At 41.2% G+C, this 24,764-nt stretch overlaps 1 protein-coding gene and 1 long non-coding RNA gene across 4 annotated transcripts in view; one reads left to right on the forward strand and one right to left on the reverse strand.

The window, feature by feature from the left end:
• The first annotated feature begins 3,205 nt into the window (after positions 1-3,205).
• The window catches only part of snx13 (sorting nexin 13), a 75,370-nt gene continuing 53,811 nt past the window's right edge, over positions 3,206-24,764 (forward strand). For both annotated transcript variants that reach the window (XM_061882811.1, XM_061882810.1), the window contains exon 1: positions 3,206-3,373. In XM_061882811.1, coding sequence (XP_061738795.1) covers positions 3,362-3,373 — 12 coding nt within the window. In that variant the 5' untranslated portion in view covers positions 3,206-3,361. The remainder of the gene's footprint in view (positions 3,374-24,764) is intronic.
• Positions 11,572-23,388, reverse strand: LOC133540231 (uncharacterized). Of its 2 annotated transcripts, none has more exons than XR_009803588.1 (3): positions 22,677-23,388; positions 11,870-11,943; positions 11,572-11,757 (listed from the first exon to the last, which is right to left on the reverse strand). It is a non-coding gene; the product is annotated as an uncharacterized LOC133540231 (long non-coding RNA). The 2 variants fall into 2 exon arrangements; XR_009803587.1 differs by having other exon boundaries at positions 11,870-11,946.

The raw sequence follows: 24,764 nt of genomic DNA on the forward strand, positions 1-24,764 counted from the left end.
TGACAGGCCTGGATGATATATAATAAACAGTTTCTCTTTTAAGCATAGGTTGCATCTTTTATTACCACTGTAATTACCAATAACATTTGCCATGTTATTGAATATTCAACATTATTGTCTTTGAGGTTCCAAATGTGTTTGCTGAGTTCTGTAGAATTCCGCAAAGTCTGTTTTCTAAAGGAGGCGTTGTGATTATTCCATCTTGTTTTGAACGCTCCTTCGGTTAATCCTACGTACGTGTCGGATGTGTTAATGTCCTTGCGTGTTACCTTTGCTTGGTAAACGACTGATGTCTGTAAGCACCCTCCGTTGAGAGGGCAATCAGGTTTCTTGCGACAGTTACATTCCTTATTGGTTTCAGAGTCGTTTAGTCTGGGGGTAGGCAGTCCTTTTGCAATTGCTTTGTTGTGGTTTGAAATGATTTGTTGCATGTTATTCATACAGCTGTAGCTCAATCTAATGTTGTTCTTGTTGAATATTTTTCTTAGGGTGTTGCCTTTGGGGAAGTGTTTGTCGATCAGAGTGAGGAACTTGCGGCCGATGTTGGTTGAGACGTTTTTGCTGAATGGCGGATTGTACCAGATGATGTTGTTTCGTTTTCTGCTCTTTTTTGGTTGGTTTCCTGGAGTGGGTTCATAGGTGAGGGTGAAGTTGTATCCGCTTTCATCAAGTACTTTCTGGTACGGGGGGGTTGCTTGGTCCAATTCAGCTTACACACACATACAAATCATTTCAAACCACAACAAAGCAATTGCAAAAGGACTGCCTACCCCCAGACTAAACGACTCTGAAACCAATAAGGAATGTAACTGTCGCAAGAAACCTGATTGCCCTCTCAACGGAGGGTGCTTACAGACATCAGTCGTTTACCAAGCAAAGGTAACACGCAAGGACATTAACACATCCGACACGTACGTAGGATTAACCGAAGGAGCGTTCAAAACAAGATGGAATAATCACAAGGTGAGTTTTTCCTTGCCCTTACAGTATATGGGCCCTACTGAGGATGTCGTTGTGGTTTGTGCAGCCCTTTGAGGCACTTGTGATTTAGGGCTATATAAATAAACATTGATTGATTGATTGATTGATTGATATATATACAAACCCTGTTTCCATATGAGTTGGGAAATTGTGTTAGATGTAAATATAAACAGAATACAATGATTTGCAAATCCTTTTCAAGCCATATTCAGTTGAATATGCTACAAAGACAACATATTTCATGTTCAAACTCATAAAAAAAAATTTTTGTGCAAATAATCATTAACTTTAGAATTTGATGCCAGCAACACGTGACAAAGAAGTTGGGAAAGGTGGCAATAAATACTGATAAAGTTGAGGAATGCTCATCAAACACTTATTTGGAACATCCCACAGGTGTGCAGGCTAATTGGGAACAGGTGGGTGCCATGATTGGTTATAAAAACAGCTTCCCAAAAAAGGCTCAGTCTTTCACAAGAAAGGATGGGGCGAGGTACACCCCTTTGTCCACAACTGTGTGAGCAAATAGTCAAACAGTTTAAGAACAACCTTTCTCAAAGTGACATTGCAAGAAATTGAGGGATTTCAACATCTACGCTCCATAATATCATCAAAAGGTTCAGAGAATCTGGAGAAATCACTCCACTCGATTCATCAGACGGCACTGGATCAAAAACCGACATCAATCTCTAAAGGATATTAAAGGATATCACCACATGGGCTCAGGAACACTTCAGAAAACCACTGTCACTAAACACAGTTGGTCGCTACATCTGTAAGTGCAAGTTAAAGCTCTACTATGCAAAGCCAAAGCCATTTATCAACAACATCCAGAAACGCCGCCGGCTTCTCTGGGCCCGAGATCATCTAAGATGGACTGATGCAAAGTGGAAAAGTGTTCTGTGGTCTGACGAGCCCTCATTTCAAATTGTTTTTGGAAACCATGGACATTTGTGTCCTCCAGAACAAAGAGAAAAAGAACCATCCAGACTGTTATCGATGCAAAGTGTAAAAGCCAGCATGTGTGATGGTATGGGGGTGCATTAGTGCCCAAGGCATGGGTAACTTACACATGTGTGAAGGCACCATTAATGCTGAAAGGTACATACAAGTTTTGGAGCAACATATGTTGTCATCCAAGCAACGTTATCATGGACGCCCCTGCTTATTTCAGCAAGACAATGCCACACCACGTGTTACAACAGTGTGGCTTCATGGTAAAAGAGTGCTGGTACTAGACTGGCTTGCCTGTAGTCCAGACCTGTCTCCCACGGAAAATTTTGAAGCCTAAAATACGACAGCGGAGACCCCGGACTGTTGAACAACTTAAGCTGTACATCAAGCAAGAATGGGGAAGAATTCCACATGAAAAGCTTAAAAAATGTCTCCTCAGTTCCCAAACGTTTATTGAGTGTTGTTAAAAGAACAGGTGATGTAACACGGTGTTGAACATGCCCTTTCCCAACTACTTTGGCACGTGTTGCAGCCATGAAATTCTAAGATAAATTGTTTGCAAAAAAAAAAAATAAAGTTTATGAGTTTGAACATGAAATATGTTGTCTTTGTAGCATATTCAACTGAATATGGCTTGAAAAGGATTCGCAAATCATTGTATTCTGTTTATATTTACATCTAACACAATTTTGAAAGTCATAAACGGGTTTTGTATATATATCTATATGTATGGATATATGCATGTATGTGGATTTATACATATATAGATGTGTATAAATCTTCTTTTTTTTATATGTTTTACTATTTATATTACTTTGTTATTGTGTGCGCACCTTAGGGGACCAATTTCGTTATTCTTTGAACCTTCCATCCATCCATTTCCTACCGCTTATTCCCTTTGGGGTCGTGGGGGGCGCTGGTGCCTATCTCAGTTACAATCGGGCGGAAGGCGATGTACACCCTGGACAAGTCGCCACCCCATCGCAGGTTCTTTGAACCTGTTCACTGTAATAATGACAATAAAACTGTTTTCTATTCGATATTATGAGTTAAGAAAGTCTAAATTATGAGATAAAATTCATAATTGCGGGATAACAATTTTAAAGGAGTAAAGAGATGTAGTATATATAGTACTATGTTCTAGTATAAAGTTGGAAAACAACACATTTCTGCATGTCAGTCAGTCACGTGTGTGCGTCGCTACGTCACGTGCGTCGCTACGTCATGTGCGTGTCTACGTCATCACGTCTCCACCAATCACGTGGCGACGTCCACTAACGGGGCTCGGGAGACGTAAACCTCGCCAACATGGCGACGCTGGCTAGCACCTACGGAGCTTGGCTCCATCGACGCTTGTAACCGCCAGCAAAGCACGCCCCTTCACCCGGTAACATGCGGCGGGGTTGACCGGGGGGCCTTCGGAACGATGTTCGTCGAGGTAAGCGGCGACCGACGTGTGCTGAGTACTTTTTTTGTCCGGGCTTGTGTGTGTGTGTGTGTGTGTGTGTGTGTGTGTGTGTGTGTGTGTGTGTGTGTGTGTGTGTGTGTGTGTGTGTGTGTGTGTGTGTGTGTGTGTGTGTGTGTGTGTGTGTGTGTGTGTGTGTGTGTGTGTGTGTGTGTGTGTGTGTGTGCGCGCGTGCGCGTGCGCGCGCTAAGGGCTAGCAGGTAAACAGGGTAGATAGCCTGGCAGGTAAACAGGGGAGATGGCCTGGCAGCGCAGGTAAACAGGGGAGATGGCCTGGCAGGTAAACAGGGGAGATGGCCTGGCAGCGCAGGTAAACAGGGGAGATGGCCTGGCAGGTAAACAGGGGAGATGGCCTGGCAGGTAAACAGGGGAGATGGCCTGGCAGGTAAACAGGGGAGATGGCCTGGCAGGTAAACAGGGGAGATAGCCTGGCAGCGCAGGTAAACAGGGGAGATAGCCTGGCAGCGCAGGTAAACAGGGGAGATGGCCTGGCAGGTAAACAGGGGAGATAGCCTGGCAGCGCAGGTAAACGGGGGAGATGGCCTGGCAGGTAAACAGGGGAGATAGCCTGGCAGCGCAGGTAAACGGGGGAGATGGCCTGGCAGGTAAACAGGGTAGATAGCCTGGCAGCGCAGGTAAACGGGGGAGATGGCCTGGCAGGTAAACAGGGTAGATAGCCTGGCAGCGCAGGTAAACGGGGGAGATGGCCTGGCAGGTAAACAGGGTAGATAGCCTGGCAGCGCAGGTAAACGGGGGAGATGGCCTGGCAGGTAAACGGGGGAGATGGCCTGGCAGGTAAACAGGGTAGATAGCCTGGCAGCGCAGGTAAACGGGTGAGATGGCCTGGCAGGTAAACGGGGGAGATGGCCTGGCAGGTAAACGGGGGAGATGGCCTGGCAGGTAAACGGGTGAGATGGCCTGGCAGGTAAACGGGGGAGATGGCCTGGCAGGTAAACAGGGTAGATAGCCTGGCAGCGCAGGTAAACGGGGGAGATGGCCTGGCAGGTAAACGGGGGAGATGGCCTGGCAGGTAAACAGGGTAGATAGCCTGGCAGCGCAGGTAAACGGGTGAGATGGCCTGGCAGGTAAACGGGGGAGATGGCCTGGCAGGTAAACGGGGGAGATGGCCTGGCAGGTAAACGGGTGAGATGGCCTGGCAGGTAAACGGGGGAGATGGCCTGGCAGGTAAACAGGGTAGATAGCCTGGCAGCGCAGGTAAACGGGTGAGATGGCCTGGCCGCCTGAGTACGGCACTCAGTCACGGTGTTGCCACCACGTTAGAAGTGGCACCGCAGCCGGGACTACACCGCTAATGCCATGATCTTGGGATATATCGGCACTGCAGTTAGCTGGCCGTGGAATATAGTCATGTTCGGATAATGACGTCCACCGTCACACTTCCCAGCAGTTGAGCGGGCTCTTGTCTTGTTTGCGTGACGAGTTTATTGCGAACATGAACACATTTACAGTATAATACATCACAGGGTTTCATATCAAATTAAGGCCCATTCTGTCAGGTTCAAGCACCGAACTATCTGTTAAACTGAACAAGAAGCAAGGAATCAGGCAGAGACAGAGTTCAATTTTGCTCATGAGGAGAAGGCAGGGAGTTGCACACTCAATTTCAGTCTCACCCTACGCTCTGAGGAACAGCCCACTCGCCCCCCTTTTTATTCAGGAGTTCCCTAGTTACATTGCTGAGGCTGCTTCTAAAGGGAGAGGTGTCAGAATAATTGTATAGAAGTTATCACACAACTTTGTGTTACATTAAGTTCAGGTCCCCTGCGGGAAGACAAAAGCTGTCTTTCATCTTATCAAGCAAAAGGCTTGTAAAACTCCACTGTGTGCGATGGGATGCAACATGGAGGTGTCGGTTTCTTTGATCTATTGACAGCCACAGGTGATCTACAAAGCAGAAAGGAAGCAGGACCAGGCACCTGTTTTTTTAGCTGTTTATGACTGAGTGCAAAAGCTGTTTATGACCACCTCCCCTTAGGAGCAGCTGCGTAATGTAATCAGAAAATGCCCAAATAAAGTAGGAGCGCGTTGTGACTGCCTTCAGAGCGTGGTGGGAGACTGTTCGAATTTGCAGCCCAGATGTTTCTCCTCATGAGCTACATTGAATCCTGTCTCTGTTTGATTCTATGCTTCTTGTCTTGTCTAATGGATGTCATCGGTGTTTGAACCTGACCATGGGTGACACATTATGCAAGGGGCTCAGTAGGCACAATGTGTGATTATTCAGAATGGAAATGTGCTGGGGGCCTCGTGATTGCACCTTGTCTCTGTTTTGGCTGCCTGCTGTCGTCTTATCTTTGTTGAGGTGCCTGAGGTTCGTCCTTGGCTGTTAGCAGGCTGAAAGACTGAAAAATCTGCGGCGAAGCAACTCCTAACTTGCAGTGGAAGATAACACATTCTGTGTTTTTGCACGAAAAGAAAAGTACAACTTGAGCACAATAGATAATAACTAGACTAACGACCTTTAAGCATAAGAGTTGTGTGATAACTTATATATAATTATTCTATCATTTTCTACCGTCAAGGTACTAAAGCGCTTTTGACACTATTTCCACATTCACCCATTCACACACTGATGGCGGGAGCTGCCTTGCAAGCCCATAACCACGGCCCATCCAGAGTGTCTTGCTCAAGGACACAACGGACGTGACGAGGTTGGTAGAAGGTGGGGATCGAACCAGGAACCCTCGGGTTGCTGGCACGTCCACTCTCCCAAACCCGCCACGCCAGGATGAGTTTGCTAAGTATAAAGAATGGACATGCTGTTCTAAATGTGTCCACAGGATGTCACTATAGCAATTCTTTGTATCTTTGGAAAATGACGCAATGTATGCACAAAATAAACCACTTGTTAATACATCAGTCGAGAAAAATGACCAAACTACATAAATAACATCCTGTAATTACATTTTGACACCATTTTTTTTATCTTGATAGATTGAAAATGAACACCAATGAGTGGACTGATGAACATTATCATATCATTTATTCAGAAAATATAAATAAAGTTAAAGTACCAATGATTGTCACACACACACAAGGTGTGGTGAAATTTGTCCTCTGCATTTGACCCATCCCCTTGTTCACCCCCTGGGAGGTGAGGGGAGCAGTGGGGAGCAGCGGTGGCCGCGCCCGGGAATCAAGGCACTTTACCTTTGCTCCTGATGGGTCGTGGTTAGTGCCTTGCATGGCAGCTCCCGCCATCACTGTATGTGTGTGTGAATGTGGAAATAGTGTCAAAGTGCTTTGAGTAGCTTGAAGGTATTAAAGTGCTATACAAGTATAACCCATTTACTATTCAAAGCAATGACAATAGGATTTACAGTGCGATACAACAATGGAGGATGGAGGTTTGCCGACATTGTTCAGCAGCAGTATGGTACGCTTCTGCCAACACGTCAAACATGCTAACCCCTTTGAAGCTCACCCCCGCATTCAGGCAGCCTCTCCTCAGCGAGTCAGGTAGGGCTGAAGCAATATCACATGTTTTTATAGCAGCAGGTTTAAGACCATCTATCCATCCATTTTTTACCGCTTTTCCCGTCTGGTGTCACGGGGGGTTGCTGCATTGCATTAAAAACTAGATTTTGACCCACTTCTATGGTGGAAGAACAATGAGCCCATATATCCTCTTACTGCCAAGTTAGCCAGGCTGGGGGGGAAAGAAAAATTAATCTGAGGCTGAGTTGACTTGAAACTGTTTAATGTTGCACTTTTATTATGTAGAAGAAAAGTTTTGTGATTTCATTTTATTTGAGCAACAACTTGAGGCAGTTTAATGTTGATTAATGTGGACCCCGACTTAAAGAAGTTGAAAAACGTATTGGATAGTTAGCATTTAGTGGTCAATTGTACACAATATGTACTGTACTGTGCAATCTACTAACAAAAGTCTCAATCAATCAATCAATCAAAAAAAGCACTTTATATGTAGAAAGGTTTTGTTAACAAACCATTCTGAGCCTTATCTTATTTAGTTTTTATTTTTATATATGTTGACCACATAAACCCTGGCAATGGCACCTGTGTGTATATGTATGTTATGCCATTGTTTACAAATTTGGTAAATAAATAACCAAAAATTTATATTTTGTTGTTTTCTTACTGTACCGAAAATGAACCGAACCGTGACCTCTAAACCGAAGTACGTAACGAACCGACATTTTTGTTTACCGTTACACTCCTAGAAAACAGTCTTAGGGTTTTTACAATCATATGTTGTAAAAGCAACAAAAAGTTTACAGTAAAATTTACCACTAAGCTGTACACATCACTGATGTTTTTCCATTTACTGTAATATGTTGTTTAAAAAAAAAATTACATTTTACAATACAATTCTGATGACTGAGTTGCCAGTTTTCTACTGTAAAATCCACAGATTGTTTTTTCACAGTGTACGCACAAATTATAAATGACCATCAAATGCAGAGGCAAATTCAACAATTATTCGCTGATAGCAGCCCTGACTGTCATGTGGACCTCCGTGAAATTGAGTTTGAGTTTTAATGACAACGCTTTGTGTTATTATTCATTATTAGTATCAACATCCTCTTTGCATTGTATCTCTTTGCTCTGTTTTCCCCCCATTCTGTTGTTTATTGTGTTTGTTTATTCATACAAGTTGCAGAGAGTACAATATAAAAAATTGTCCGAGGGCCATGAATGACCCCTGGGTAGCGCCTTAGACACCCCTGATGTAGAGTCTTCATGAAAATATAGAATATTTCCCTGCATAAATGTATTTTCATACACAGTAAATATATTGTATTGTGTACAGTGGCACACTGCTGATGTATTATTGGCCTGCTGCACATTGTGAAAATACTAGAATATTTTTTAAATCAAATTATTTCTACTTTTGAATTTGGATTAATCATGATTAATCAAAGCTTGCATTATTTGAATCAACTTAAAAATAGCCTAATATTTTGACTCAAATTAGGGCTGCGTGCGATGGCTAAGTGTTTTATATCAGGCAATATCAATCTTTTTTAATATTTTTTTTACTATCCAAAAAAAAAGGACCGGGAGAAAAATGTATTAAATGTAAACATTCCGATTAAAAAAAAAAAAAATAACATTTGCGACCCCGAACGGGACCAGCAGTAGAAAATGGATGGATGGACATTTGCCAAAAAATATGCAATTTTTCTAATGAATTTTTTTAATTGACTCTCCAAATTTATGAATCTATTTAGAATCTGAATAAACAAAAATCACAATTTGGATTTGAATCGATTTTTTGGAGTTGCCCTCGTCTTAACTGTCTGCTTTAAAGGAACTCCCGACGGTTTCTCTGCCTTTTGTGGAAAGTTCCTGGAAGAACAGTTAATGGGAGATTTAAATGGAAACAAAGAGGGACTGGGAACAATCCATTATGTCAAAAACATGTCTCGCTCGCTCCACAATACATTTATGCATGTGATGCTTCGCCTTCCAAATGTTGAATAAAGGCCAGGCTTGCGGGGGGGTATAGGAGAGTGAGGATAGTCGGCCGTCACGCTAACAACAGCACAGTTTAGCTCTTTGAGTAAAATGACAACGTTTGTGATGCAGATTAAGTAAAATTGTTTTAAAACATTTTGAGTATTTCGATTTGTTTTTCAGCCCTACTGGCTATTAGTTTGAAGTAGGGCTGGGCGATATGGCCTTTGTTTAATATCTCAATATTTAATAAGGAATGTCACGATACACCATATATATCTCCATATTTTGCCTTAGTCTTGAATGAAGACTTGATGCATATAATGACAGCAGTATGATGATTCTATGTGTCTACATTCAAACATTCTTCTTCATACTGCATTCATATATGATACTTTGAAACTTTCATGCAGAGAGGGAAATCACAACTAAAAGTGTATTTATGAAACAGTTATTGGCACAGTGGCACAAACATTCATGTCATTTCCAAACAGAAAGTGCAAGATTGTCAGAAACATTATAAGACAAGCCATTAGTGTACTTTTGTGCATGATGTCACTAAGATGACATATCAAAACAACACTCAATTAAAGTGCACTTTTTTTTACGGAATGCCATTACAATAGTTTAAAACAAATAAAGTGCACTTTTGTGCATGATGTCACACAAGATATTTCAATAACTGTCAAATAAAAATAAGCTGCATAATAGGAAATCAAATAGTGTATGTCCTTCGATTCCTGCAGACGTTATCTCCTTCTGTTGTTGACTATTTTTTTCATACAGTGTTGATGTGGAAATGGTTGCCTCGGCATTTTGTTGGTGTGGCACTGAACGGAGATGTTGACATGCGGACTTTCAAGCACTCTTAATTCTCTAGCGGGTGACTTTTCAAATAATGCTAAATATTAGCAATAATGCTACTTTTTGTAGCAACGCTTTTGCCCCACACTTGACAATTTACGGTTGCCTGTTCAACATCTTCACGCTTGAAGCCAAACCACCGCCAGACGATGGACTCCCTGCTGTTTTTTTAAGGAATTAATTCTTCCTTCATTTGTTACCAGATTCACACCTTCTTTCTTTCGCATTACCACTCACACCACAGCTAACATTTCACATGCCGCTACCTCTCTGCTCCGCGAGGGTGTATACTTATGTGACGTGTAAGAAGGTGCGCTTGTTTTACGTCTCTGTGAAAAGCAGAGACGTGAGTAAGAAGAACTTGTAGTGTAATGTCCGCAGGTAAAAGCAACTGCGTGACAACGGACACTCGAATATGACAATAGTCATTTTCTATATCGCACAGAGACAATCCTGCGATATATCGGGTATATTCGATATATCCTGCGATGAGGTGGCGACTTGTCCAGGGTGTACCCCGCCTTCCGCCCGATTGTAGCTGAGATAGGCGCCAGCGCCCCCCGCGACCCCAAAAGGGAATAAGCGGTAGAAAATGGATGGATGGATATTCGATATATCGCCCAGCCCTAGTTTGAAGTACTTACTTAGCCACAGGAACAAGACTTTAGTTGCCACTGCGGTTTTAGTTGTGTCATTAATCGGTGCACATTTCTTTGTACAAATAATCCTTTTCAGTGATTCTTGGTCCTGTGATTAGGAAAGTTTTTCAAATCATTTGAGCAAAATGAGCAGGAACTCTGTCGCATCCTTAGAGGTGTCTACGGTGTACTGCCACCCCTCTTTGCTGTTTATGTGAAAGGATTTCCTCATGAGAGGCTGCATGCTCGATATTTTGTAATTAGACAACGTGACGGGGAACACTGATTTTTTGTTGTTGTTTTTACGCTCAAGGGGACCAGTTGTAAACACATTTTGTATTGATTGACTATCATCTCAAACCACACGCCCGTCATTCGAGAAAGCTGTTAAGATCCCTTTTCAAACCTGAAGTTTCATCACAGCTGATCATCAGGCCTTTGCGTCCCTCTTACGCTTCAGCGCTGTGGCTCTACCGGCTTTTATGTGTTTACTGGGGATACTGTCAGCACATGTTTTAAACAACAGCCAATCCCTGATCACCCACTTAGTAAGTAGCATGTGTTTGCATAAGAGCACGAGCATTGCTGCTAGTCGATGGACGGCAATTTTTACAATCGCTTGTTGATGTTGTCGGTCTCTTAACTGTCCTTTTTACACTCGGTCTGCATGTCACCTCCTTCCGTCTGCGGAAGTCATTCATCTGCCAACTGTACTCTGATTCCTCATAGAACAGGGCTACTCTTCTGGCGGCCCCAGGATAGACACCTAGGGTTGTACGGTATACCGGTACTAGTATAGCATACTATACTCTGTTTGAAAAGTACCGGTTCCTCTGCATGACGGTGCATCGTCACGTCTTGACTTATACACATACTGTACATATACATTCACTGTACAAACATACATATACACATACTGTACATATACATTCACTGTACAAACATACATATACACATACTGTACATATACATTCACTGCACAAACGTACAAATACACATACTGTACATATACTAAAAATATTGAGATATTAATAAAATGCTATATTGCCCAGCCCTACTTTAAAACACACTATTAAGTGATATACAGTACCGCATATCAAACAAACGTAACAAGGAGATAATGGATCAAGGTTCTGTGTAATAAGAAGTCCAAACGACAACAACCAGCTGCTGTATGCTCTGCTCCGCCAACCCATGCACAAACACAGAAGTCACTATGGTGTCCTCACAAACATCCTTTACTTCAACAACCGTATTGCAACAATAATAAACATTTAAAAAAGTAAATGCACACATTAACAACGGCCGAGAACTGTGGAGAAAAGCATAGAGGAGGGGGAGTGAAGGGAGGAGGAAGTGGGAGAGGCCAGCCATAGGTCTGCATGTTTGTGCTTTGAAGAGTGAGGGGCCACCCTGCAATGAGAGAGGAGATCCTGTCTTTTCCTCCGCAGTGATATATGTCTGTTGTGGCGTTCTTTCCCTGAAAGGACCGGTTTCACAATTAAATCTTGATGTGATTACTCACTCTGCTGTGCTGTGGTCATGCTGGCGAGCGCCATGGATGTACTCTTCGCAAATAGTCTCCAAAGCAGTCGTCTCCTGCTGAGGTTTTGGAACTCTTATTAAGTTAGCAAAATGGACAAAACTTGTCAGAAGGCAAAAGAACCAAACAAGAAAAAGCACTCATGCTGGAGTGTCGATACGTGAGCCTGTGAAGTGGAAGACTGTGCTGTGTGGACAATGTCACTCAGCCATGTTTGGCTTCATCGAAAAGTTCCTACATCGAAAACTTTGCATACACAGAGGTTTGTAAATCAAAGTTCCTCTCTAGTTGACTATCCTTGTCAAAGGGACAAGTGGTAGAAAATGGATGGATATAATCACAGTTCATATTGTGAGGCAGACGCCATAAACCCTCTTCCACCGTGCTGCCTATGTAACAGAATTAGGGCTGGGCAATATGGCCTTTTAATAATATATCAATATTTTTAAGCCCTATCGTGATACATTATCTTTATCTCGGTATTTTGCCTTAGCCTTGAATGAACACTTGATGCATATAATGACAGCAGTATGATGATTCTATGTGTCTACATTCAAACATTCTTCTTCATACTGCATTCATATATGCTACTTTTAAACTTTCATGCAGAGAGAGAAATCACAACTAAGTCAATTAACCAAAACTGTATTTATTGAACAGTTATTAGCACAGTGGCACAAACATTCTTGTCATTTCCAAAACAGAAAGTGCAAGATTGTCAGAGACATTTGAAAACAAGCTATTAGTGCACTTTTGTGCATGATGTCACTAAGATGACATATCCCATCAAAATTGGGATATGTCATCCTAAATTAAAGTGAACTTTTTGTACAGCAGAACGCCACTACAACAGTTTAAAACAAATAAATTACTCTTTTGTGCATGATGTCACACAAGATATTTCAATAAATGTCAAATAAAAATGAGCTGCATAATAGGACATCTAATAGTGTATGTCCTTCACTATGTGGTAGGTTCCTGCGGACGTCATCTCTTTCTGTTGTTGACTATTTTCTTTTAGACGGTGTTGATGTGTAAATGGTTGCTTGAGCATTTTATTTGTGTGGCACTGAATGGAGATGTTGACATGCAGAGTTTCAAGCACTCTTCATTGCCTAGCGGGTGACTTTTGAAATGATGCTACACATTAGTAGTGCTGCTACTTTTTGTAACAGCGATTTTGCTGCATACTTGATATATTACGGTTGTCTGTTCAACATCTTTCTGCTTGAAGCCAAACCACCGCCAGACGATGGACCCCCTGCTGTTTTTCTTGGGAATTAATTCTTTCTTCATTTGTTACCAGATTCGCACCTTCCCTCTCTATTATTACCACTCGCACCGCACCACTAGCATCACAGCTAATGTTACCCATTTGGCTACCTCTCTGCTCCGCGAGGGCGTATGTTGTTGCACGCGCGACGTATGTAAGAAGGAGCTCTTGTTTTATGTCTCTGTTAGAAGGAAAGATAGTAGAGCATGTAGTGTAATGCCCGCAGCTAAAAGCAACTGCGTGAGAACGTATATTCCAATATCACCATATAGTCATTTTCTATATCACACAGAGACAAGTCCTACTTCACAGGTGTCATAGTTTTGATGCCTTCAGTGACAATCTACAATGTAAATAAATAGTCATGGAAATAAAGAAAACACATTGAAATGAGAAGGTGTGTCCAAACTTGTGGCCTGTACTTTATACTGTAAGTGGTTTGTGCTTCCACAACGTGACTCACTTGGCTGCGGTTATTGTATTCCAAGTCAATGTGAGCCGGCCTTTGCTCCTTTTGTTGCATTCATAATCGGCAAATTGCAAGTAATGTTATAGATCAGATGGCGATAAACTTCCATTGTGCAGTTTGTGCCTTGACGTCGCACAAACCAGGGTTCTCTCTAACGACACATAAACAGATTGTTTATATTTTCCCTGCACGGCGTCCTGTGATAAAGGTTTCCTGAAATTGTCAGCCGCTGTGTGATATAGACACAGGAACAAGAGCGCACTTCAACATGGCCGAGTGTGAGAAGACCGCCACCTTCACCCTGCTTAGGCTGGGAATGTGACCCAGACTACATTCAGATACGCTCCGAGTCATCACTTCTCAATATGTCCCACGTCCGTTCACAGCTCTTGCTTGTGATCCGTGTGAATGCCCAGTATTGGCAGGTTTGATGTGGTGGCAGCGAGTGAGTCATCCACAAATGTGAATGCAACCTAGGGCTCCATATACGCGATACAGCTTTGTCTCTGTGCGATATAGAAAATGATTATATGGTGATATTGGAGTATATGTTCTCACGCAGTTGCTTTTAGCTGCGGGCATTTCACTACAGGCTCTTCCCACTCCTTTTAGTGTCTCCTTCTCACAGACAGTAAGCGCACCTTCTTACACACGTCACATACTGTCATGACATACGTCACACACGTATACGCCCTCGCGGAACTGAGAGGTAGCAGACTGAGTAACATTAGCTGTGATGCTAGCGGAGCCGTGCGAGTGATAATACGAGAGAGAGAGAAGGTGCGAAACTGGTAAAAAATGAAAACATAATTAATTCCCAAGAAAAACAGCAGGGGGTCCATCGTCTGGGGGTGGTTTGGCTTCAAGTGGGAATATGTCGAACATACAACTTTAATTTGTCAGGTGTGGGGCAAAAGCATTGCTACAAAAAGTAGCATTACTGCTAATATGTAGCATCATTTGAAAAGTCGACTGCTAGAGAATGGAGAGTGCTTACTCCGCATGTCAACATCTCCATTCAGTGCCACACCTCCACACCATCAAAATGCCGAGGCAAACATTTCCAGATTAACACTCATAGTCAACATCAGAAGGAGATAATGTCCGCAGGAACCTACCACATAGTGAAGGACATACACTATTTGATTTCCTATTATGCAGCTCATTTTTATTTGACAGTTAATGAAATATCTTGTGTGACATCATGCACAAAAGTGCACTTTATGTGTTTTAAACTATTTTAGTGGCGTTCTGTACAAAAAGTGCACTTTAATTTAGTGTTGTTTTGATATGTCATCTTAGTGACATCATGCACAAAAGTGCACTCATAGCTTGTTTTAAAATGTCTCTGACAATCTTGCACTTTATGTTTTGGAGATGACATGAATGTTTGTGCCACTGTGCCAATAACTGTTTCATAAATACAGTTTTGGTCAATTGTGAAGTGAAGTGAAGTGAATTATATTTATATAGCGCTTTTCTCTAGTGACTCAAAGCGCTTTACATAGTGACACCCAATATCTAAGTTACATTTAAACCAGTGTGGGTAACACTGGGAGCAGGTGGGTAAAGTGTCTTGCCCAAGGACACAACGGCAGTAACTAGGATGGCACAAGCGGGAATCGAACCTGCAACCCTCAAGTTGCTGGCACGGCCACTCTACCAAACGAGCTATGCCATGGTTGTGATTTCCCTCTCTGCATGAAAGTTTAAAAGTAGCATATATGAATGCAGTATGAAGAAGAATGTTTGAATGTAGACACATAGAATCATCATACTGCTGTCATTATATGCATCAAGTCTTCATTCAAGGCTAAGACAAAATATGCAGATATATATGGTGTATCGTGACATGGCCTAAAAATATCGAGATATTAAAAAAAGGCCATTTCGCCCAGCGCCAATGCAACCTGACAATATTCCCGCTCTTGGCTTCAACTCTTTGCATAATGCTGTTTCGGATGTATGAGGCATGGCCGGTGATCCCTGCAGCATTAACGCCCGTCGGTCACTTCTAATGGTCCGAGGCTCACATGCCAACTAATGACCACACTGATCAGGGCTGCAGCCATCCATGAGATTCTCTCAAGTGTGCGTCAGGGTTGAACAGCTCCTCTTTGTAGCAGTCATCTCTTACTATTTTAGATCACACAAAAGCAAGCAACGTTTGACTGTCACGTTCTTACAAAGGGAGTCGCTTTCTGGCTTAGAGATTCCATCATCCAATTTATATTAGATAAGAACCCATCTGTTATCTTGGGTGGATTTTTAATGGTCCCTTTATGTTTGACCCACTTTGTTTCCAATGCATGATGTGCACTGACACGTATGCAATGTTATTGCACATAGGGCTGGGCGATATATCAATATACTCGATACATCGCGTGTTTGTCTCTGTGCGATATAGAAAATGACTACATGGTGATATTGGAGTATATGTTCTCACACAGTTGCTTTTAGCTGCGGGCATTACACTACAGGCTCTTCTCACTCTTTCTTGTCTCTCCTTCTCACAGAGACATAAAACAAGCGCACCTTCTTACATACGTCACGGGTGCAACGTTACTCGGCCTCCCCGGGCAGAGGTAACATTAGCTGTGATGCTAACGGTGTGTGGCAGGTGGTAATATGAGAGAGAGAGAATGTGCGAATCTGGTAACAAATGAAGGAAGAATTCATTCCCAAGAAAAACAGCAGGGGGTCCATCGTCTGGCGGTGGTTTGGCTTCAAGTGGAAGATGTTGAACATTTATGCGGTGGAAGCGTTGCTACAAAAAGTAGCAGCATTGCTAATTTGTAGCATCATTTGAAAAGTCACTCACCAGACAATGAAGAGTGCTTGAAACTCCGCATGTCAACATCTCAGCTGGTGCTACACCCACAAATTGGCCGAAGCAACTATTTCCACATCAACACCGTAGGACATATACTATTTAATATGCAGCTCATTTTTGTGTGACACTTATTGAAATATCTTGTGTGACATCATGCACAAAAGTGCACTTTATTTGTTTTAAACTATTGTAGTGGCGTTCTCTATAAAAAGTACACTTTAATTTAGTGTTGTTTTGATATGTCATCTTGTGTGACATCATGCACAAAAGTGCACTTTATTTGTTTTAAAATGCATCTGACAATCTTCTCTTTTTGTTTTGAAATGACATGAATGTTTGTGCCACTGTGCCAATAATCAATCAATCAATGTTTACTTATATAGCCCTTAATCACTAGTGTCTCAAAGGGCTGCACAAACCACAACACAAACCACTATGACATCCTCGCTAGGCCCACATAAGGGCAAGGAAAACTCACTAACTGTTTAATAAATACAGTTTTGGTCAATTGACTTAGTTGTGATTTCCCTCTCTGCATGAAAGTGTAAAAGTAGCATATATGAATGCAGTATGAAGAAGAATGTTTGAATGTAGACACATAGAATCATCATACTGCTGTCATTATATGCATCAAGTCTTCATTCAAGACTGAAACCAAATATGGAGATATATATGGTGTATCGTGACATGGCATAAAAATATCGAGATTTAAAAAAAGGCCATAACGCCCAGCCCTAATTGCACATGCTCAAAGCGCCACAGTAACGGAATGGCAAGTCCTGCCACAACGACGGTTTCACCACGGGGCAAACATTCTCACATAGTCCAGGTGAAACTTCCAAAGTTAGAATATCACGCAAAGGTGGGTTTATTCCAGCAATTAAATTTACAAAGTGAAACTACCGTGTTTTCCGGACCATAGGGTGCACCGGATTAAAAGGTGCACTGCCAATGAGCGGGTCTATTTAGGTCTATTTTCATACAAAAGGCGCATTAATGGGGTCATATTATTTATTTTTCTCATTTTAAACTTTCATGCAGAGGGAAGTCACAACTAAGTAAATTGAGCAAAAGTGTATTTATGAAACAGTTATTGGCACAGTGGCACAAACATTCATGTCATTTCCAAACAGAAAGTGCAAGATTGTCAGAGACATTTTAAAACAAGCTGTTAGTGCACTTTTGTGCATGATGTCACTAAGATGACATATCAAAACTACACCAAATTAAAGTGCACTTTTTGTACAGAACGCCACTACAATAGTTTAAAACAAATATAGTGCACTTTTGTGCATGATGTCACACAAGATATTTCAATAAGTGTCAAATAAAAATGAGCTGCATAATAGGACATCAAATAGTGTATGTCCTTCACTATGTGGTAGGTTCCTGTGGACGTCATCTCTTTCTGTTGTTGACTATTTTCTTTTATGCGGTGTTGATGTGGAAATGGTTGCTTGGGCATTTTGTTGGTGTGGCACCAGCCAAGATGTTGACATGCAGAGTTTCAAACACTCCTCATTTTCTAGCGGGTGACTTTTTTAATGATGCTACACATTAGCAGTGCTGCTACTTTTTGTAGCAACGCTTTTGCCGCATAATTGTTTAACATCTTCCACTTGAAGCTAAACCACCGCCAGACGATGGACCCCCTGCTGTTTTTCTTGGGAATTATGTCTTCCTTCATTTTTTACCAGATTTGCACGTTCTTTCTCTCGCATTACCACTCGCACTGCTCCGTTAGCACCACTGCTAACGTTACCTCTCTGCTTGGCAAGGGCGCGTGATGTTGTGCGCGCGTCAATATGCGACGTATGTAAGAAGGTGCGCTTGTTTTATGTCTCTGTGAAAAGCAGAGACAAGAGAGTGAGAAACGCCTGTAGCGAAATGACTGCAGCTAAAAGCAACTGCGTGAGGACGTATACTCCAATATCACGATATAGTCATTTTCTATATCGCACAGAGACAAACCCGCGATATATCGAGTATATTCCATATATCATCCTATTTTGTTCTATATTCAATAGTTTAGAGTTTCCCCTGTGAGGTTAGTATGGTTCCTCATTGTTGGACTTCAGCTGGGTGCTGCCTTTCTGTGTCAGTCACAGTTCATCAGATGTTCATCTCAACATGTCTTGTGTGTTAATCAGTGGAGCAGATGGTTCATGTTTTAAACCCAGCATAAGCCCTAATGACTCACGCTGTCGGTTATCATCTCGTCTCCAGGACTCTCGTCACCTCGTCCTGATAGACTCCACACTCACTGCCACGCTGTTGACATCAGGCGGGGCTCATCTTACACACATCTTTCTCACGCAATGATCATATTTTTTAGGGGAAGGGCTGTGACAGCACTTTAGGGACTCATCTATGTCTTGAAATCTATTTAGGCCAAATTGTTAGTGCAGTTCCTAGAACCACACTGGCCTCATCCTATGCACAGTTGATTATTATCTCTCGGTACTGTATATGTGCTCCAAAAGTATGTATAGCATGAGTATCGTGTTTCACCCAAGTCTCGTTTTAACCTCTTGCAATGCAGAGTGAAAGCTTCCTGTTGCGCTGTCACATGCCACCATGTTGTGGTTAAGCATGTAGTCCAGTCCAGTCCATGCTGAAAGCCTCAGGTCATTCCCTCTTTTGTTGCGGCCTTGTGGCTGAAAGCTAAACAAAGTCATTGTTGTGTTACTGCTAGGGTTGTCTCGATACCGATATTTTGGTACCGGTACCAACTTGTATTTTGATACTTTTCCATACTGTTCTAAATAATAGGACCACAAAAAATGGCATTATTGGTTTTATTTTAACAAAACAATGTTAGGGTACATTAAACATCTATTTTCTTATTGCAATCGAAGAACAGTTTTGTCCTTAAATACAATTTTGAACATACGAGACAACTTGTCTTTTAGTATTAAGTAATCAAAGACTCCTAATTAGTCTGCTGACGTACACAGTAACATATTTTCATTTATCATTTTATTATTTTGTCAACATTTTAAAGGACAAGCTGTAAAAACGGATTATTAATCTACTTGTTCATTTACTGTTAATATTTGGTTATTTTCCGGTTAAACATGTTTTATCTACACTTCTGTTTAAATGTAATAATCACTTAATCTTCTGTTGTTTGATACTTAACATTAGTTTTGGTTGATACCACAAATTTAGGTATTGATCCGATACCAAGTAGTTAAAGGATCATAATTTAAGTTCTCATGTGTCCAGGGACATATTTCCTGAGTTAATGAATATTATATGAATTTAGAAAAAAATATTGTGTGATGATAAAAAAATTTCGATGTAATATTTGTAGGGCTGAGCGATATTGGTTTTTATTAATACCGCGATATTTTTATACCATATTGCGATATACGATATATATTACGATATTTTGCCTTGGCCTTAGAATGCAGACTTGATGCATATAATGACAGCAGTATGATGATTCTATGTGTCTACATTCAAACATTCTTCTTCATACTGCATTCATATATGCTACTTTTAAACTTTCATGCAGAGAGGGAAGTCACAACTAAGTCAATTGACCAAAACTGTATTCATTAAATACTTTTCATTCTCTCACGGGTGACTTTTTAAATGAAAGAACAAATTATTAGTGTTGCTACCTTTTTGTAGTAACACTTCTGCTGCATACTTTGCATTGATTGATTGATACTTTTATTAGTAGATAGCACAGTACAGTACATATTCCCTACAATTGACCACTAAATGGTAACACCCCAATAAGTTTTTCAACTTAAGTCGGGGTCCACGTTAATCAATTGATGGTACAAATATATACTATCAGCATAATGCAGTCATCACACAGGTTAATCATCATAGTATGTACATTGAATGATGTACATTATTGATGGTACAAATATATACTATCAGCATAATGCAGTCATCACACAGGTTAATCATCATAGTATATACATTGAATGATGTACATTATTGATGGTACAAATATATACTATCAGCATAATGCAGTCATCACACAAGTTAATCATCATAGTATATACATTGAACAGCATGTTGTTGTTGTCTGCTGAATATCTTCCCACTTGAAGCCAAACCACCGCCAGATGATGGACCCCCTGCTCTTTTTGTTGGGCATTTATTGTTCTTCCTCCATTTGTGATCAGTTTGGCACCATCTCTCTCTCTGATCGGCGAGAGCTATGAGGCCAGACTGGCGAGAGTATGTGACGTATGTAAGAAGGCGGGCTTGTTTTCTGTATCTGTCAGAATGAGAGACGAGGAGTGAGAAACTCCTGTTGTGTAAAGCCCGCAGCTAAAAGCAACTCCACCTCCCTCAGCTAACGTTAGCCATGCTAACGTTAGCTCTCGGCGAGAGCGTGTGGCGCTACATGCGCAACAGTATGTGACGTATGTAAGAAGGCAGGCTTATTTTACGTCTCTGTGAGAAGGACAGACGAGAAGGAGTGAGAAACGCCAGTAATGTCATGCACGCAGCTTAAAGCAACGGTGTGAGAGCATATAATCGGATATTACGATAGAGTCATTTTCTATATCGCACAGAGACAAACCTGCGAAATATCGACATATCGCCCAGCCCTAAATCATAGTAGTATTGACTAGGGATGTCCCGATCCAGGTTTTTGCACTTCCGATCCGATACTGGCCTATCCGAGCATGTATTAAAGTTCAAAGTTATGTAGCCTACTTATTTGTCAGATCCATGCTGAAAATGATTTTAGTACTCTTGACAACAACTAGCCAGTTGAATTAGGTGAGTTTGAATAATACACAATAGTTGGTATTCAAGGATAAACAAAAAAATATCACAAATTATACATGACAAACATAAATGGCATTATTAAACAGCAAAAAGTGAACAGTATAAAGTGCAAATAATGCTGTAAACATTATTAAAAAAAGCAAAACACACAAACAACCTGAGTGGGATAAAATGTCTATAACTCAGCATCAATACTTGCTCTTGAACAAGTGTAAACTTAAAAAAAAAAAAAAAAAAAATATATATATATATCTAAACACACCCTTCAATTGTTTGCCCCATCAGGGGGGTGGCGAACAATTGAAGTCCAAGCATAATGGGGAGATTCTTTCTAACAAAGACGAGCACTTCAAGATGCTCAGGTGTCAGCCTGCTCCTGTGTTCATCTATGATGAGTGCTAAAAAGCCTCTCACTCGCAAGAATAATTAAAATGTCTTACAACTTTACCACCACGTTTGACTTTATTGTGGCATGTTTTGCACTCCACCTCTTCATCTTTTTCGTTTTGCAGGATAAAATAATCCCACACAGCTGACATTTTTACAGTAACTTTTAATTCACACGGCCGTCTGAACGGTTAGAACGCAGACCTGTGGATGTTTTGAAGGTGTTCTGGAAAATGCGGAATGGAGTTTAGGGAGCAGCAGAAGAGTGGAATGTATTATTTAAATCAGCGTGTTGGAAAACACGGACCAGAATTTTTTTTTAAACTGGATATGGATCGGCATTTTCCCATGCCTTGCCGATACGCATTTTTTGGCAAATATTGGCGGCCGATCCGATCCAAATATCGGATCGGGACCACCCTAGTATTGACTAAATATGCTATTGTACTTGGTATCATTACAGTGGATGTCAGGTGTAGATCAACCCATGGCATTTGTTTACATTGTGACACCGGTGAGCTATTGTATCCTCCAAAGGTGTTTAGTGAAGCATGTTTAGCTATTCCTCATTCTGCAGGGATGATACTTGTAAGAAACTTACTTTATTTGTCGCCATGGCGGCAAGGATTAGTGATTTAGAAGTAGGTAAAACACTGCCAATTGTGGCTGGACATTAGCCGCTAACTAGCGAGCCATGTCTTAAAGCATCAGTAAATGGAGCAGAAAACACAACCCAAATTTGTAGGCTTCTCCACGAGACGAAGCCGGCCTACTTCACCACGGCCTGTAGTCTATTGCCCCCCAGGCTGTGGTGGCAGCGACGAGGTGGAGACGTCTGTCCGCCGGAGAGACACCATCTTAACTAACACATTTTCTGGGGGAAACACTTCATACTATACCATACAACCCTAGTTACTACTAGTACTTTGACTCACCTATAGATTATACCAATGTTTTTAATTGTTTTTGGAAATGAAAACAATACGACCGTATCTGTACTACGTTGCATTTTGATGTGTCGTTTGTAGTTAACCAGGGATTGTTGAAGTTTAAAGAAGATTACCAATCATTGTGTTGTTTGGCGTTCCCAAGATTCTTCCGTAGACTTTCCCAGCGTGGCTTTTAGTCAGCTGTGAGTCTTTTAAGACGTCTTGTCTAGCCTGTCTGTGCACTTCCTGCACCCCGGACATGCCTTGGAGGCTGATGGATAGTATTATCCTGTAAATCCACATTCATGGGATAACAGCAAACATGAGTTCAAATGGAAATCTGTTCTCTTGTCAGATTTTAAAGATGTGCTTCGAGGGAAACGGCACTTATGTTTTTTGGGGGGGATTTTGCCAATCATTCCCACAATCCTTATGCGAGACAAGAACACGTATGCTTTTCCTTTATAAATACTAGCAAAATCAGCTCTAAAACCTCCATCAGGCTCAGAGACCGCTTCTTTCCCAGAGCTGTCACCATCTTTGACTCAAACTTGTAATAAATAATTCACCCCATACAATATCCTACCCTAATACCCTACTGTGCAATATTACCTTTCTTGTACAATAGGTTCAATTCTTATTTGTTATCTTTATTACTACTTGTGTGATTTATTTTTATTCCATATTTGTTTCCACTACCTCACCTTAAGTTGGAGTCCTTTTCTCGTTATATGCAAATATAAAGACATGCTTTAAGTACCATATTTTTCGGACTATAAGTCCCAGTTTTTTTCCATAGTTTGGCCAGGAGTGCGACTTATACTCGGGAGCGACTTATGTGTGAAATTATTAATACATTACCGTAAAATATCAAATAATATTATTTATTTCATTGACGTAAGAGACTAGACGTTTAAGATTTCATGGGATTTATGGATTAGGAGTGAGAGATAGTTTGGTAAAGGTATAGCATGTTCTATATGTTATAGTTATTTGAATGACTCTTACCATAATATGTTAGGTTAACATAGTAGTTTCTTATTTATGCCTCATATAACCTACACTTATTCAGCCTGTTCTTCACTATTCTTTATTTTAAATTGCCTTTCAAATGTCTATACTTGCTGTTGGGATTTATCAAATACATTTCCCCCAAAAATGCGATTTATAATCCAGTGTGACTTTTATATATGTTTTTTTCCTTCTTTATTATGCATTTTCGGCAGGTGCGACTTATACTCCGGAGCAACTTATACTCCGAAAGATACGGTATATATGTTATGTAGTCATTCATAATATTTACATATGTTTGTCATTTTAACCTCTTAAGACCTAAGCTGTTTTTTTACGTGCTTTTTTTTATTTCTCTTTGCTATTTGGGCTTATTTGACCCTGAATAGAATAAAAACTAAGACTCCTAAAAGAGTGGATGGTGAGATTGACAGGTGGATCGGTGCGGCGTCTTCAGTAATGCGGACGCTGTATCGATCCACTGTGGTGAAGAAGGAGCTGAGCCGGAGGACAAAGCTCTCAATTTACCGGTCGATCTACGTTCCCATCCTCACCTATGGTCATGAGCTCTGGGTTATGACCGAAAGGACAAGATCACGGGTACAAGCGGCCCAAATGAGTTTGGGTCTCTCCCTTAGAGATAGGGTGAGAAGCTCTGCCATCCGGGAGGAACTCAAAGTAAAGCCGCTGCTCCTCCACATGGAGAGGAGCCAGATGAGGTGGTTCGGGCATCTGGTCAGGATGCCACCCGAACGCCTCCCTAGGGAGGTGTTTAGGGCACGTCCGACCGGTAGGAGGCCACGGGGAAGACCCAGGACACGTTGGGAAGACTCGGGGGCCACATTTAGAGAAAACAAATGTGTCTGGGGACCTGCATATCTATTTTTAGGAACACTAATACAAAACCTCACAATAATGTCTGATTGAAAGCTAAAAACGTTATCACAGACGGCCTTAAAAAACGTACTGGAATTTTACATTTTTCTATGAACAATAAAACACTGAATATTGACAAAATATGAATGTCACATGACATATATCACAATCAAGTGAAACGCAACAAAAATGCAACAAACAGTGGAATATGATATATTTGATATTTGCTGAATTCCCCCAAGGAATCAATAAAGTACTTTCTATTCTATTCTATTTTATTCTATAGATCACTAAGCTTTACAAATTTGTTGTGAAAATCTCCTTCCGCGTCTGTG

The sequence above is a fragment of the Nerophis ophidion genome, linkage group LG21 (genome assembly GCF_033978795.1).
Source record: "Nerophis ophidion isolate RoL-2023_Sa linkage group LG21, RoL_Noph_v1.0, whole genome shotgun sequence".
NCBI lineage: Eukaryota > Metazoa > Chordata > Actinopteri > Syngnathiformes > Syngnathidae > Nerophis > Nerophis ophidion.